Below are 14235 nucleotides of genomic sequence, written 5' to 3'. Positions count from 1 at the left end.
CTAAGGGTTTATTTTGGTTTATAGTTTAAGGGTAGAGTTTATCATAAGGGTAGGGTTAATTCATAGTAACAGGACCTTAAAATAGCCTTATCCAGCCAGGAAGCTGGAACGATGAATATTTGTACTCAGCTAGCTTTCTTCTTGATACAAGACCCCAAGACCCCAATCCAGGGAATGGTGCCACTCACTTTGAGGGCACCTAACGGGGGAGGGGAGGTTCTCTCACAGGCAAGCCTGACGCCTAAAAATAATACCTCCCAAGTGTGAGTGCTCACCTCCTTGGGTGATTTCCAGTCCTCTCAGGAGAAGAATTCAAAGCAACCTTCACAACGGGCATGCTCCATTTGAGAATATATAGAGGCAAACGTGTATGGTAGAGAAAGGCAACTAACTGGGTAGGGAAGAGGCGAGGGTTTGGAGATCTACATCTGTTGACTACTTCTTGACTGGGTAGTGGTGAGCACTTGACCTTGTCTGTGCGTCTGCAAACAGTGCTCACTTGGGAGACAGAACTCCTACAGGCGGATAGCTTGACTTGCAAACGGTAGCATTGAGCAAATGGAGGGAACATGCACCTTTGTCCTTAAGCCAGTGTCAGACCGCAGCCATCTATGGACAGCATGTGTGGTGTCCGTGACGCTGAGCATGGTTACATGAGTGAGTGTCTCTGCACAGACATCTCTGTAAGGGCTCTACCTGTACCAGCGCATCCACGGCCCGGGAGCTACCCACAAGGCATCCTCACAAGGTGCATTTAGATGAACGTTAGAGAGACTGGTTACAGCCACACGACAGCGAGTGGTGAGGCCAGGATGGGAATTTTGGCCTCGATGACTTCTGTGGACCATGGTGCCAACGTCAGTATCACACTGGGAAAATTATGCCCCTACTCAGACCTCTGGTTCCTTGAAGTTGTTTTAGCAATTACTTTTGTATGCACAGAAAAACTCTGTGCATGTTAAAATGATAAAGCCCTATCTGATTGTTACAATTCTTTTATTTCTCTTTTGGCGTGTGTATGTGTTTGATTGTTTATACGTGCAGAGGCCTGAAGCTGAGGTCTGGCATCTTCCCTGAAGGAAGGGTTTCTTGCTAAATCTGGAGCTAGCCAGTCTGCCTCTGGGACTCCCGTCTTTGTCTCTTGAGTGCTGGGACTGCTGGCAACTGCCAGGGCTGGGCAGCTTTTAGGGGGCTCTGGGATCCAAACACTGGTGCCTATGTTTGCACGGCAAGCATTTGTCCACTGAGCATCACCCCAGCCCCCCACAATTGTCGTGCCTAGTAAGAATTGGAGACTGGAATATTGACTAGATGGTACTAAAAACATGAGTATTAATATTTTCAGACAATCGCATGGAGGAAGATGGACTATTTAAATATAGACTAAAATAATACATGGAACGTACTTATGGTGAAGGGAGCATTAAAAGGAGGCATTTATAGTAGGCATATGTTAGGGGTAGGTGGTGTCACCCGCCATAGACAATGTATGACACTATTCTGCCCGGAGAAACTGTTGGGTTGAGTACAGGAACAGTGGGGTTGATTTAATTCTCTAAGGAAATCTTGAATGGTTGGTTGTTCTACTTCATGTGTTGCTTTTTACCTCACTAACAGCTGTCAGCAAGAATTGGGAGGAACACAGAGCGAAGCTATGCTCTTGACCCCTGAGGGTGGGACCCTGGCGATATTTCTCTTTCACCAGGGGCATCACCTGATTCATGCTAGGTAGCTGGCATCTAACTATGCAGCACTGCCTCCTCGGGAGGGTTTGGAGGAGTTCTGGGCATGGACCTCCTGCCAGGTCCTCAGCTCCCTTCCCTGGGACAACTTAGTCTATACTTGAATCTTCAATGAAAAGGACTTGCTGACTTTAAAAACAAAAACAAAACCCAGAATGATTCCCATTTTTAAGTAGCTTTGGGTAGAGGAAGAGTCTAGAGAGAATGAATTATCTTTGGGGACCAGAACAGAGGTGGGAAGCGGTGGGACTTGAGGCTGGTATGAAATCAGATTAACTGATAACTGAGCCTCAGTTATAAATGTGTTGGGCTCCCTCTATTCTTATTATTATATTTAATATATAACCAAAACTTCACTCTGAACATCTTGGTTCAATGGGCTACAGTGCTTGCCTCCTTAAATGGTGACGAATTTACCTTTCCCCTTCATCGTATGAAATGGAACTGAAGATGTACCTGATCTTAAGAATGTAGTCCAGAAACTCTATCTGCCTGGCAGCATTTGTACACACTTTGGATAATCTACCCTCATTTAGTGTATCACTGACCTACAAGGACTGTTCTGGACTCAATCTTGATCAAATCTCATCTGGACCAAATATAGAAGTTTCTAGAATTTTCCACTTGTCTTCTTTCTCCTGGGACATGCATCTTGAAAACAAGAGGGCTATAGCTGTAACTCTTCTAAGACAGGTACAGTGAGATTTCAGCCCTCTCCCTTCTGCTTAGCAAGGCAAGCTGGGTAAATTACTTGGGTTTGAAGGATGTCTGTTTGTGGTTTGTTAAGTAAGAATAAGATCTGGCTAGAGAGTTGGCTCAGTGGTTAAGGGCACTTGCTATGAAAGACCCGGGTTCAATTCCCAGAACCCATGGAGAGGCTCACCACCTCCTCAGGGACCAAGCACACATGTAGTACCCAGACACACATACAGGCAAAATACTCATACACATAAAATAATAATAATGAAAAAGAATACGATTTCTGAACTTGTGCACTATGCTTTCTTTTGGAACTTCCACATGAAAATGAAAAGGCTTTTTTTTTTTTTTTAATAGACTCAACAGTTTCTTTCTACCTTGGCGTACAGGCATCTTATCTTTAAATTACATAGTTGATGGTGACTCTATCCTATACCAAGTTTTGAATATGGCACTTTTTTCTATAGGTGAAAACAATGGCATCAATAGCTGATATCTATTAAAAGCTTAACGATTATATTCCCTAACGGTTTCACAAAATCGCTTATTCATCTTAATGGAAACTCTATAAAAATAATGAGAACAGTTTCCATTTCTAGGCTCACAGGGGTCCAGGGACTTGCTCAATCATTCTTTAAACTCCCCAAATCTGAATACCTCCATGGTCTACAGTCTGAACCCACAAGAGACCCCAGTAGGCAAATTCCAAATACAGCCAACAAAACGATAAAAGATCCGATTTTGATTTTATGGACCAGATTGCCACTGTGACGTAAACCAGCTGTAGAATCTGCACCAATTAGGAAGTGAGGTCGCTGTCACAGTTAACTGGGATTTCTTTCCACAGCACCGTTTCACGAGCCAGGCCTCTAGCTTTTCTTGAATCACGTCTCAAGGAAAACCGCATCAAATGTGTGTTCTTAAAGCCAGTTGGCACCCAACACTTAGAAAGAAAAACATACACTTCTAAGCATCACCAAACCTCAGGGAGGTGTGTGAGTCAGGCACGGGTGGCACACAACTGTAATCTTAGCTCTGAGAAGGCCAAGGCAGGAGGGTCAAGTATTCAAGGTCATTCGATACTACCTGGGCTACAGGAAATCCTATCTTAACACCTCCAGACACTCCCCAAAAGAAGGGATGTGTGGGAAAGAGACCTGTAGCCACACACTAGGCTCACCAACTCAAAGAATAAGATATCAAAACACACAAGTGCCAATAAGTTTTGACATTTCTTTTTAAAAAACCATTATGGCTCAAGAGACAGTAAAAAAATCATAAAGGATGTTAAAATAAGTTAAGAGAAATGGAACAAAAGTTCCAAAAGTATACTGTAAATGCTAATGCTGTAGGCAAATATTATATACTCTCATTTGATGTCCCCCCACCATGTTATTCTTTTAACAATGAAAAAAAGCCTTCTTCAGTCTTGGAAAAACTGGTAAATTTGGTCAAAAAATTAAAGAACAACGTGGGTATTTGTCCGTCTAAACTGGTGGTGCTGGGAGTGTAGTAGGGTCAGATAAAATCATGCCTTAGGCATGGAAAGGAGCAGTAGATGCTGAAGACCCTGCATTCTGCATCATGTGATGCTCAAGTAGCGCTTCAACCACGAGACACTTGCTTTCCGCCTATCCATGTCCGTGGAAGGGAAGGAGTATTGTTATATATTGTTACCTTCATCCATGCCGTTTAGTAGCTCGGTGAGGTCTTCGTTTTTGCTGTCAAACTGGTGTTCCTTCCAGGTCTCCCCATTCTCACTCCGTAGAACAATGAGTTCCCTCTCCTTTCCTCTCATGGACCCAAAATGAGGGATTTCCACTATGACAGGGCTAGAAAACAAGAAGCCACCGGATTTTTGCATCAAATTAAAACATCTCTGTAGCAGAATACTAAAAGAAAAGTCTCATTAACGGTACTGAGTTGGAAATCAGAGGTGCCATTTGGGTTGGGGATGGTCTCAAAGCTGCAGAATCATTGCTGATTAAATAATATTCCAAGCCCAAGAACATGCCATCATTCATTCACAAATGGTTCTTGAAGGCCTACTGTGTGTTAGGCGTCAAATTGAGTGGGGGAGATTAAACACATATAAATAGGTAATTTGAGGGAAGGAATTAAACATGACTAAAATAGGCCATAAAGAAAGAAAGCTGGTCCATTTTTTTAAAAAAAATAAAACACATAATAGGTACATTATATAATACGAGATGCTAATGAGTTAAAAGGACACAGTCACTTCTTTAAAAATAAAAAAATTGTGAAGGTCATTTCTCTATTTTTTTCCTCTCAGCAATAAAGCGGACATTATATTGTCATATAATCCAGTCCCTCCAACAGTTTGTACGATTTTGTGGCTAAGTCAGTTTTTCTGGCTGTTCCATTTGTGAATAGGTCATGGGTAGCCTCATTGCCTGACCTGACTACCACCTATCTGGGGAAACTGGAACATTCCAGAAGAGTACATGCCAGTCTGAAATTGTCATAGGAAGGCGTTAACTCTTGACAGTGTCCTTTTGCACAAACAAATGAAGGGGAAGGGCTGCAGATTGAAGATTGCCAATCAACTCACGGGAAATCGTTCCATCAGGTTTGACAGAATTATGGGTAAAAAGATGGATGGAAGTGAGCAGACCACAATCACACACAGTTCATGTAGTTGGATTGTGCAGCTTTCTCGGGTGATGCTTAACAGACAGTATCATTGTTCTCTGGAGAGGTTGTGCACAATCTGCCTTAACCTAGCTGTTTATATACACGCAGTAGCAGCAAATATAGGCTACGGTAGGCAGAGCATGAGGAGAGGCTGTTGTAAAGATCAAAACCACAAATAAAACATGAATATCTGGTTACTCGATAAAACTTTCGTTTAAAACGAGACTGATGAATACCATGATTTTACTTTTGGCCAAGATCATTATAAATTTTTATAATGCCTTTATTCTTTCACAGGTAAAAACAGGAGCAAATATTCCTCTCAGTGTTAATAGTGTTAGTAAGAAATTTCCCATCATTTTCAACCGTACTTTAAAATTAGACATTAGGCATCACTTGTTTTTTGAGAACAAGATACAATCTTTGCAGGTTAATGTGTCCAATACTATCCCTGTGGCTTTGTGTAGGACACTCGACAATACTGTTGAGAAGGTATAAGCAGGATCTTTGACCAAGGTGACAGCCAAGCAGGACAATTTGTAACAGGCATTTCATGCAGACTGCCAAGGCAAACACAATCATCGGATAGGCAAACAAACAAGGACACATTTTAGCCTAACCGAGACAAAAGACACTCGACAACTCAACAGAACATACCGGCCGTCCCCAGTCACATTTCTTTAAAGAGCTTGTGTTCTTGGCACATTCCAAATTACCTAACTCTTTGATTTCTTTTGCTTCACAAAGCCCATAAAGATTACACTGTACCATAAGTGCCTTCTAAGTCCAATCACACCCACAGACACACACACACACACACAGGCACGCAGGCGCACACATACACACGGCATTTGTGGCAAACATTGATTCAAAGCCTGCAAATACCTTCTCTCACTCTGGTTAAAATGAGACGGTCAGTCTAGCCTTAGTAAGTACACAGAGAAGAAACATTTCAAATTAAAGGCGGGTCGACAGATGCATAACGTCAGCGGAATGCTTGCGGTGAGTCCCACATGCTTCAAAAGCACAAGGTAGCGGCAGTGCTACAATAAGTCAAGCCACTATGGGTGTTGCCTTTCAGTGACACACATCGACTGAAAGCATAAAAAAGAAAACAAAAGAAAGAGAGAAAGAAAGACGGAAAAAGAACAAACTGAAGACAAGAATAAGACCATGGGTGTGACAGAAAAAAATTGAAAATGGAAAGGAAAAATTGTAGACATTCTGATCTTGTCTATGAAGGTCCTACCCAATAAATTTTGTTCCTTGAGGCCCAAGCTGCAGGATTCGGCTAACCAAGCTCTCGCCCTCATTTACAGGGGGAGGATGGGTGGGTAGGTGCAGTTTACTGAGTAACATCCATGCAGCAGGAAGAGAAACAAGAGGGGAGATTGTGAACACGCTGTCCGTCATGACAGAGCCTGCCTGCCTTGCCAAGTGCCACCTCAGACAATGAAGCAAAATTCAGTTTGCCTTCTTGGAAAATACCCGACCCCAGGGGGTTATGTCTCTCAGAGTTATTTTGAAAGAGACACCAAGGTAGCCATCTAGGCAGTGAGGTGCCACCATCCCAACCTGTAATATTTTCTAAGGTCGGTGCCTTGACTTCTGTGGGAGGCCGCAGGGAGCCACACACCCGTGGGGCAGCAAGCATGCTTCTTGGTTAGTAAGTGCCTTGGCCAGTGACTGAGTTAAGGAACCCACAGCCTATTATGCAGCATGGTGACCTTGGTGACCTTTGACACCACACCCAAGTCCCCGTTTTTTTCAGAGTTAATATCTTAAGTTAGCAAGGACTAAAGGAAAGTCAAAGACGTGGTGAGAGGGCCAAAGTAAAAATGGAGAGACTTACCCTAAAAATTGTGCCCCCGCAGGACCCATTTCTACCAGCCTACTGGCTAATCCCTCTCCTTCCACCATGGGGGGTGGGTTGGCCAGTTTATGTCTCTTTACCAGGCGGCAGGTGATACGGGTGGGGGCCGTACACTTGCGTGGGGGGATGATGATCCGCATCCCATGGTGGCGGCTTCCTCGCATGGAGCCCCCTCTCGCATCCACCATAAAGCTAACGAGAAACCTGTGGAGGGAAAGATCAGATGCTATCACCGATAGAAGTCAACTTGGCAGAGCGTTCGAAACTCAAGGTAAATGTTCGGGAAAAGGCAGCTGGCGCGACTTCTCTAACACAACGGTTGGAAGCCACTACTGTGGGGTCACATCAGACGTGCATGGAGCTCACACTCAAGGTCAAGACTGAAAGACAACTGGGTTTCGGTGGAAGGAAGCTCCCTCCCGGGAGGCAAGGAAATCACCATGGGCACAACACTAAGGCACAGAAAAGGAACGGGAATATTCTTCAAGTTGGAATTAAGATGATCTATGAGAGGAATGCAGATTTTTTTTAAAAAAAAAAATCCCCACCATTTTCTGTAGCCTTTGAGGATGGCTTGGGGGACAGTCAAGGGGCACATCTTCACTCTATCTAGGTTCTCCCCTAACCTAGTTATGGGACCTCACTCCAGTACACGTTGGATGAAACTCCACAGCGTAGCATAACACACACAGCTTGTGAGACAAAGGGACAATTCACTCGTACCAACACCCTTCACATATACGAAGATGAAAGATAAAAATAAAAGCAGGCGACTTTAGATTTGCTGAGATTTTGCTGGAAAGGGATTAAATCTTTTCAACAACCATTTAAAAGATGGAGGCTCAAATGCTAATTAAAATCACCTGTGTTTTGAACAGGCCGCAGGGTAGCAGAAGTAGAACTTAAACATTACTTCCTGGGGTGTCTGTATTTGTCATCGGCCTTTAGATCAAAGCTAAGAAGGAAAATAGTTTGCCTGTATGTAGCCATATCAGGGGACGGCTTTCTCTGTTGGTGACGGGCACATTGGTAAATAAGAAACCAACAGACAGATGACAACACAAATGCACCCTTACGTGCGAAATTTTAGAGCTGAAGACAGACGCACAATTCAAGTCGCACCAGAGAGTGATCCTCAGCAAGCACTCTGGCTCCCTATGGTACTATTTTAAGAAAATAATCCTGTCCATCAACATTCTTTTCTATGGAATTATCTACGTATGGCGCTAACATCCTGCCAACAGGCTTGAAGCCCCTATGTATCTGTGGGTTTCCTAGCAAGGAAGACTTCCTGGACAAACTGGACTGAGAGAGCCAATGGGGTGGAGAGAGTCCTTGGACTGAGTATGTTTCCTTTATCAACCAAGAAAGTGCATTCACCTTTTGCTTGGGTTTTGGATTAAACTATTTTTTTTTTCTTTCTGTTGTTTCACGTGCTTACTATTAGTCCAGCTATCTTGAGAGGCTTTTGCTTCTAGAATATTCAAGTCAGCAGTGGGAAAGGCCATCTCAAAAATAAGGAGACAATAAAAACAGTCTCCCCTTTCTCCTCAACGAAAATATTTATCTGCTTCCATTCGCCATCCAGACTTCCACATGAATTATTTCCAATGCAAAATGGCCTGCGGCTCCTCTGAAACTGTTCTGAAGTGCTTAATTTTCTTAGATACACATGTATTATTTACTGTGTGTGTGTCCACATGAGCGTCAGGTGATTTCATTCAATAACAAAGGCACTACAACAAGACAATAGGACAAACATCTCAGGTTTCTCTGTAATTAGTGGTGAAGGTTTATTAACACTAGGTGTATGAGGAAGGACGCAGCACGAACTTGGGCTTGAAATCGTGCTTATGCTAGCGCAAATGCACACTGGAGCGTTCTCCTGGATTAGGGGTGCTGCACTGACCACAGCAGAGCCTCAACAAAGCAGACAGCACCTCCAGATTGGGCTGCCATATTCACCACGTGACCTGCAGGGCTCAGCAGAGTCCCAGCACACAGCAAACACATGGCAATGTCAGCTGAATCCATCTATGAGCAAAATTCCCCTTCGTGTACTTAGAAATGGCATCAGTGAGACTTGGTTACCGAGACTAATAAATGGACAGGCAAACAGGGGTGTAGGGTGCCGTTAGCTGAGTGGTCTGAAGGTAGCAGGTAAAGTATAAGACTGTGCCAGCTGCAAAGATTATCAGAGTAAATGGAGTGAATAACTAAGAGGATCTGAATGACAAACTGGAAGAACCTCCCACTGGACACTGCAGAGCACATGGCGCATTGGTTGGGGCTTGCAGCCATTTATGGTTCTAATTTTGAAGAGCTAACAGATCAAGGGAAGATGGGAGTGGGAGGGGCAGGCCATCCGTGTGCAGGGGCACTGTGGAACACAGGGATTTGTTTTCCACACTCACTCTGTACAAGATCTGAGCAAAACCCAAACGACATGCAACACGAGCTGTAGCCACAAAGAGAAACACACAAAGGTTGATGCTTCAAAATCTGTTTATCGTGTTGCTGCTCAGATTACGTCGCGAGTGCCGTGAATGACCCCGCGACGGCTACGCGGAGGCGTCTAGTTACGCAAACGACAGGGTGACGCAGCGTGCGGACATTCTACAGACACTGACGCCATCTAACTGGGGGACGTCACATAAATGAAAAGGACACAGAGGACACAGTTATCACCTTGAGTCATACTGAGGCAGCGGAGACGAGTAGCTGCAAAATAATTTAGAAAGCAAATGGGAGAAATTAATGTACGGTCATTAGAAGCAAGCAACAGACAATGTCAATGACACGCAAAAGGAAAAACTCAGGAAATGAAACCACGGCACTTAGCATTTGTGGGACAGCCTGCGACAAATGTTTGCCTTAGCTGCTGCAGAACACGGTCCTCAGACCCTGGCATCAGGGTTTTGAATTTCCAAGGGGGACTTCTCCCTCTCTGGCTGTCATTACATTTGCTGTGTACATGGCTGTCTTCAAGAGAAATTAAAGAAATATACCCTACTGCATATTTATTATTTTAATGTGTGTGTATTGTGTGCATGTTTGTAACATATATGTATGGTTCCTGTGTGTGTGTGTGTGTGTGTGTGTGTGTATGTGCACATGTGTGTGCCTGTGCCACAGTGCACATGGCGAGGTCAGAGGACAGCCACGGCTGCTGGGCCTCAGTTTCCACCTGTTTGAAGCAGGGTTCATTGTTGTTCACTGCAGCAAATGCTAGGTTAGTTGGCCAGCCAGCTTCCAGGGATTCTGTCTGTCTCCTGTCTCTCTTTAGGAATGCTGGGAGTCTAGTTGCTGCTCCAGCATCGGGCTTTAAATGGGAAAAGTGGGTATTTGCCCAAGAGCTTTCTCCGCTAAGCCATCTCCCTAGCCTAGTGCTTCCTCTTTTAGCCATCATTTTTCTCCCATTTCTGTGGTTGTCAGTTACCTCACAGCGAATTACCGACTAAAGTTTCCAGTGTAGGAAAACACACTGGCTATCAGGTCACTTGTCACAGCAGGTCACCATCCAGTCTTCTGCCACAAGACAGGGATGAGGAACCTTTTGATGAGGTTCTTATCAGCGCTGCTGGGGTACACCAGCAAAACTTTCAATCATTATAGATGGAAAAAATAATATAGATACATTGGTACCTTAACATTTTCAAAGTAGATTTCTCTATCTTCTCTTAAGATTCATTTCTTTTTCCTAATTTTAACAATTGCAATTTTTATTTCCGGAATGTAGAAGGTGCCAAAGTCAGCCGGAAGCTTTCAAGCTTACAGTTTCTTTTTAAAAATGGTAATGTCATGAAACAAATCATCAATTAAAAATGGGCTCTGATATCAAATGAGAGGAAACTGAAAACAACAGAGTACGTTGCTCACAGGGACACTGGATCAGTTAGTGAAGTGAATCTATAATTCATTGGATATTTGTGTGCACAAATGTGCACATTGGTGTGTGCAGTTGCATGTGGTCACACATGTCGAGTGTGCTCCTGTGTATATGTGCATGTGGTTGAGCGTGCTCTTGTGTGTATGTGCATGTGGTTGAGTGTGATCCTGTGTACATGTGCATGTGGTTGAGTGTGGTCCTTTGTGTATATGCAAAGAGCTGAGTGTGCTCCTGTGTGTATACGCATGGGTTGAGTATGCTCAGGTGTAGAGGTGCATGTAGTTGGACATGCTCCTGTGTGTATGTGCATGTGGTTGAGTTTGCTCTTGTGTGTATGTGCATGTGGTTGAATGTGGTCCTGTGTACATGTGTATGTGGTTGGTTGAGTGTGATCATCTGTGTTTATGCAAGGGGCTGAGTATGCACCTGTGTGTATGTGCATTTGGTTGGACATGCTCCTGTTATATGGGCATGTGGTTGAGTATGGTCCTGTGTACATGTGGTTGAGTGTGGTCCTGTGTACATGTGCATGTGGTTGAGTGTGGTCCTCTGTGTATACATGCAAGGGGCTGAGTGTGCCCCTGTGTGTATGTGCATTTGGTTGGACATGCTCCTGCGTGTATGTACATGTGGTTAAGGGTGCTCCTGCATAGAGATCAACTTTGTGCTATTCCTCAGGCTAAGTCCCGTTGACCTGGAACTCAGCCATTAGGCTAGGGCAGCTGGCCTGCAGACCCCAGTGTTCTGCCAGTCTGTATGGCCCTCTCCCTCCCTGGGATGACAGGTGTGAGCCACCATGGCTAGCTTTTTTTAATGTGGGTTCTGGGGAATCAAACCCAGGTCCTCACACTTGTGTGATAAGCACTTTACTGACTGAACTATTTCCCTAGTTCTACATTTAATATTTCCATAGGGAAGGAAAATCAGATACATATTTTTAAAAAGCCTCATTTGAGGAAAGAAATTAAGAAAAATAACTTGGTTTTAAATCTTTTTCATTGAAAGGGAATTTTAGAGAGTCTCAGAAGATTGTAATGGTCAGGAAATTTTGCTGAATCAGACATCAGCTGTTTCCTGATACTCCACTTTTAGGAATAAGCACAGACAGACTTGTCCCCCAAAGTACTTACTAGATGATTTACAAAGGCAAACCACACACTCTCATGGATGAGCATTTGTTTCCGAGGTGGATATGTTCATGGATAGATGGAGGTTTTCAACAAGCATGGATAACACAAACTAAGAAGTGCAATGTGAGTGTAACGGAATAAGGAGAGATGACGTGTGAGCACTTACCCAGAATGCACAGGGCTTGAGACCAGGTTGACATTATCTAACGTGTCTGCAGCCCAGCTGTAGTGTCTAAGAGAATCTGAATCAAACTCCCTTGTGAATGTTAGGTGCTGAAAAATAAAACAGTGAGCAACATCAACTACTCGCCTGAGATACCAGTTCTCCTTATACATACAAATACATCTGGGTTTCTTGGTAAGCCTGGATAAGCTAACATTCAATAGCAAGAATTTGTAAACCCTGCTCATGAGGGCTACATTAGGGTCTATATAGAAGAACATTTTTGTTTTGTTTGTTTGAGACAGGGTTTCTCTGTATTTTTGGTGCCTGTCCCAGAACTAGCTCTTGTAGACCAGGCTGGCCTCGAACTTACAGAGATCCCCTGCCTCTGCCTCCTGAGTGCTGGGATTAAAGGCATGCACCACCACTGCCCGGCAGAAGAACATTAAAAAAAAAAGTGTACTGACAAAATATTTCACTTGGAAATCCCAAGAATGCACCCTGCCATTATCTGTATGGTAAAGGAAACATTGAGAAATTAATTTGCATACTTTTCAACAGTTCACTTCTGATTCAAACGAATCCTACAACTTTCAAATTCATCCTATTCTCAAAATGCAGACTCGATCTTGATGTCTGTGATGCTGATGGGCCATGGTGGCCGACAACAGGTTAGTCTCCCACCAAGAAGGCCTGGTGAAAACATAGAAACTCTGAAGAAGCAGAGGGCAAGGGACATTGAGTGTGGGATGCCTGGGAGTGGAAGCTCTGGAAGCCAGGGGTTCACTTCCTGTCATTTCTAACTCGGGAACGTTTGCCCACGGTAAATGTAGACAGAAGAGGTGTTTGTGTCTACAAGGACGGCTGCTGAAGAAGACAAAGCCCGAGAAGGTTCTGATGGAGGGTTGGGTAGCCTCAAGCATGCTCTCTCGTCTTCTAAGGACATGAGTTACACTGTGGGGCTCCGGAGAAGGGAAGCTGAAAACCTATCAAACAAAATCCCACCAAACATGTGCGAGCTTGCCAGAAGCAGTTTCATTGTGGGTGAAGATGTAGACTTTATAGAGGGAAAAGGACCCAAAGATCATGCCAGGATTGCAAACAAAGATTCAGGAGGCTCCAGAGTATTTGCCTCATTGCAACAAAAACTTGATTGAATTAAAGTGGTCATCCAGGGCAGAAAGGAAAGCTCAGCAGTAAAAGTCCTTCTGCGCAAGCCTGATGACCTGGGTTCAACCTCTGGAACCCACATAAAAGTCAGATGTGGTAGATACATCTGTAATTCCAGCATTCCTACAGAGAGAAGGGAAGTAGAGACAGGAGACTTGAGTTCTCTCTCTCTCTCTCTCTCTCTCTCTCTCTCTCTCTCTCTCTCTCTCACACACACACACACACACACACACACACACACACACACAAAACTGGAGACACAGAGTTTGGAGTTTGCCTAGATGGTTTTTGGTCTTCCTTTAGTCCAATATCCCCTCAGTATGCTTCCTTCCCTATGTTTTTGAATGGTATTGAAAGGAAAAAAAAAGTGGGAGAAAATATAAGAAATTAAAGATCAACACAAGAGGTTCAAATCCCTCCTCCACAAACAGGCCAACAAACACAAAAAGAGTGAAATAGAAGATAACAAGAGACTAACTCAAGGCCCTTCCGGAGATCTGAAGGCTGTGTTCTCAGAGTAAAAGGATCTGCTGCTGCCAAGGAGTGGAGGAGTGTGGGAGAGGAAAGACACCCCTGTGTCCACTGGGGTGCACCAACAAGAAAGTTCAGGAGCTAGAGACAGAGATGCCCATAGAACAGCAAAACACGGCAATGATGACCTAGTGATGCCCTCAAGGGTTCGAAGAGGAAATGAGTTTTCAGCTCAGAGCTCCCTAATTAGGCAAACCACGTTCATGAACAGGTATTTCCAGGCACTTCAAACCTCACAAAATGCATTAATCATATAATCTCTGAAGGTAATATTACAAAACATAGTCCGATCAAATGAAGGACTGAATCAAAATTTAAAAAGAAAAAAAGAGGGCATAGAATCTAATAGAAGATCAAACTAAGGGTATGTCAGAATGATGGCA

General features: G+C 43.8%; 1 protein-coding gene across 11 annotated transcripts in view; it reads right to left on the bottom strand.

The window, feature by feature from the left end:
• Positions 1–14235, bottom strand: part of Ank3 (ankyrin 3) — a 310338-nt gene that overhangs the window by 54173 nt on the left and 241930 nt on the right. For all 11 annotated transcript variants that reach the window (XM_087898212.1, XM_087898204.1, XM_087898210.1 and 8 more), the window contains 3 exons: positions 12155–12261; positions 6949–7173; positions 4119–4273 (listed from right to left, as the gene is read on the bottom strand). In XM_087898212.1, the coding sequence (XP_087754338.1) occupies positions 4119–4273; positions 6949–7173; positions 12155–12261 (487 nt within the window). The remainder of the gene's footprint in view (positions 1–4118; positions 4274–6948; positions 7174–12154; positions 12262–14235) is intronic.

This window comes from Myodes glareolus, chromosome 18 (assembly GCF_982192425.1).
Source record: "Myodes glareolus chromosome 18, mMyoGla1.1, whole genome shotgun sequence".
NCBI classification, from domain to species: Eukaryota; Metazoa; Chordata; class Mammalia; order Rodentia; family Cricetidae; genus Myodes; species Myodes glareolus.
This window is presented reverse-complemented; position numbering and strand designations above follow the sequence as displayed.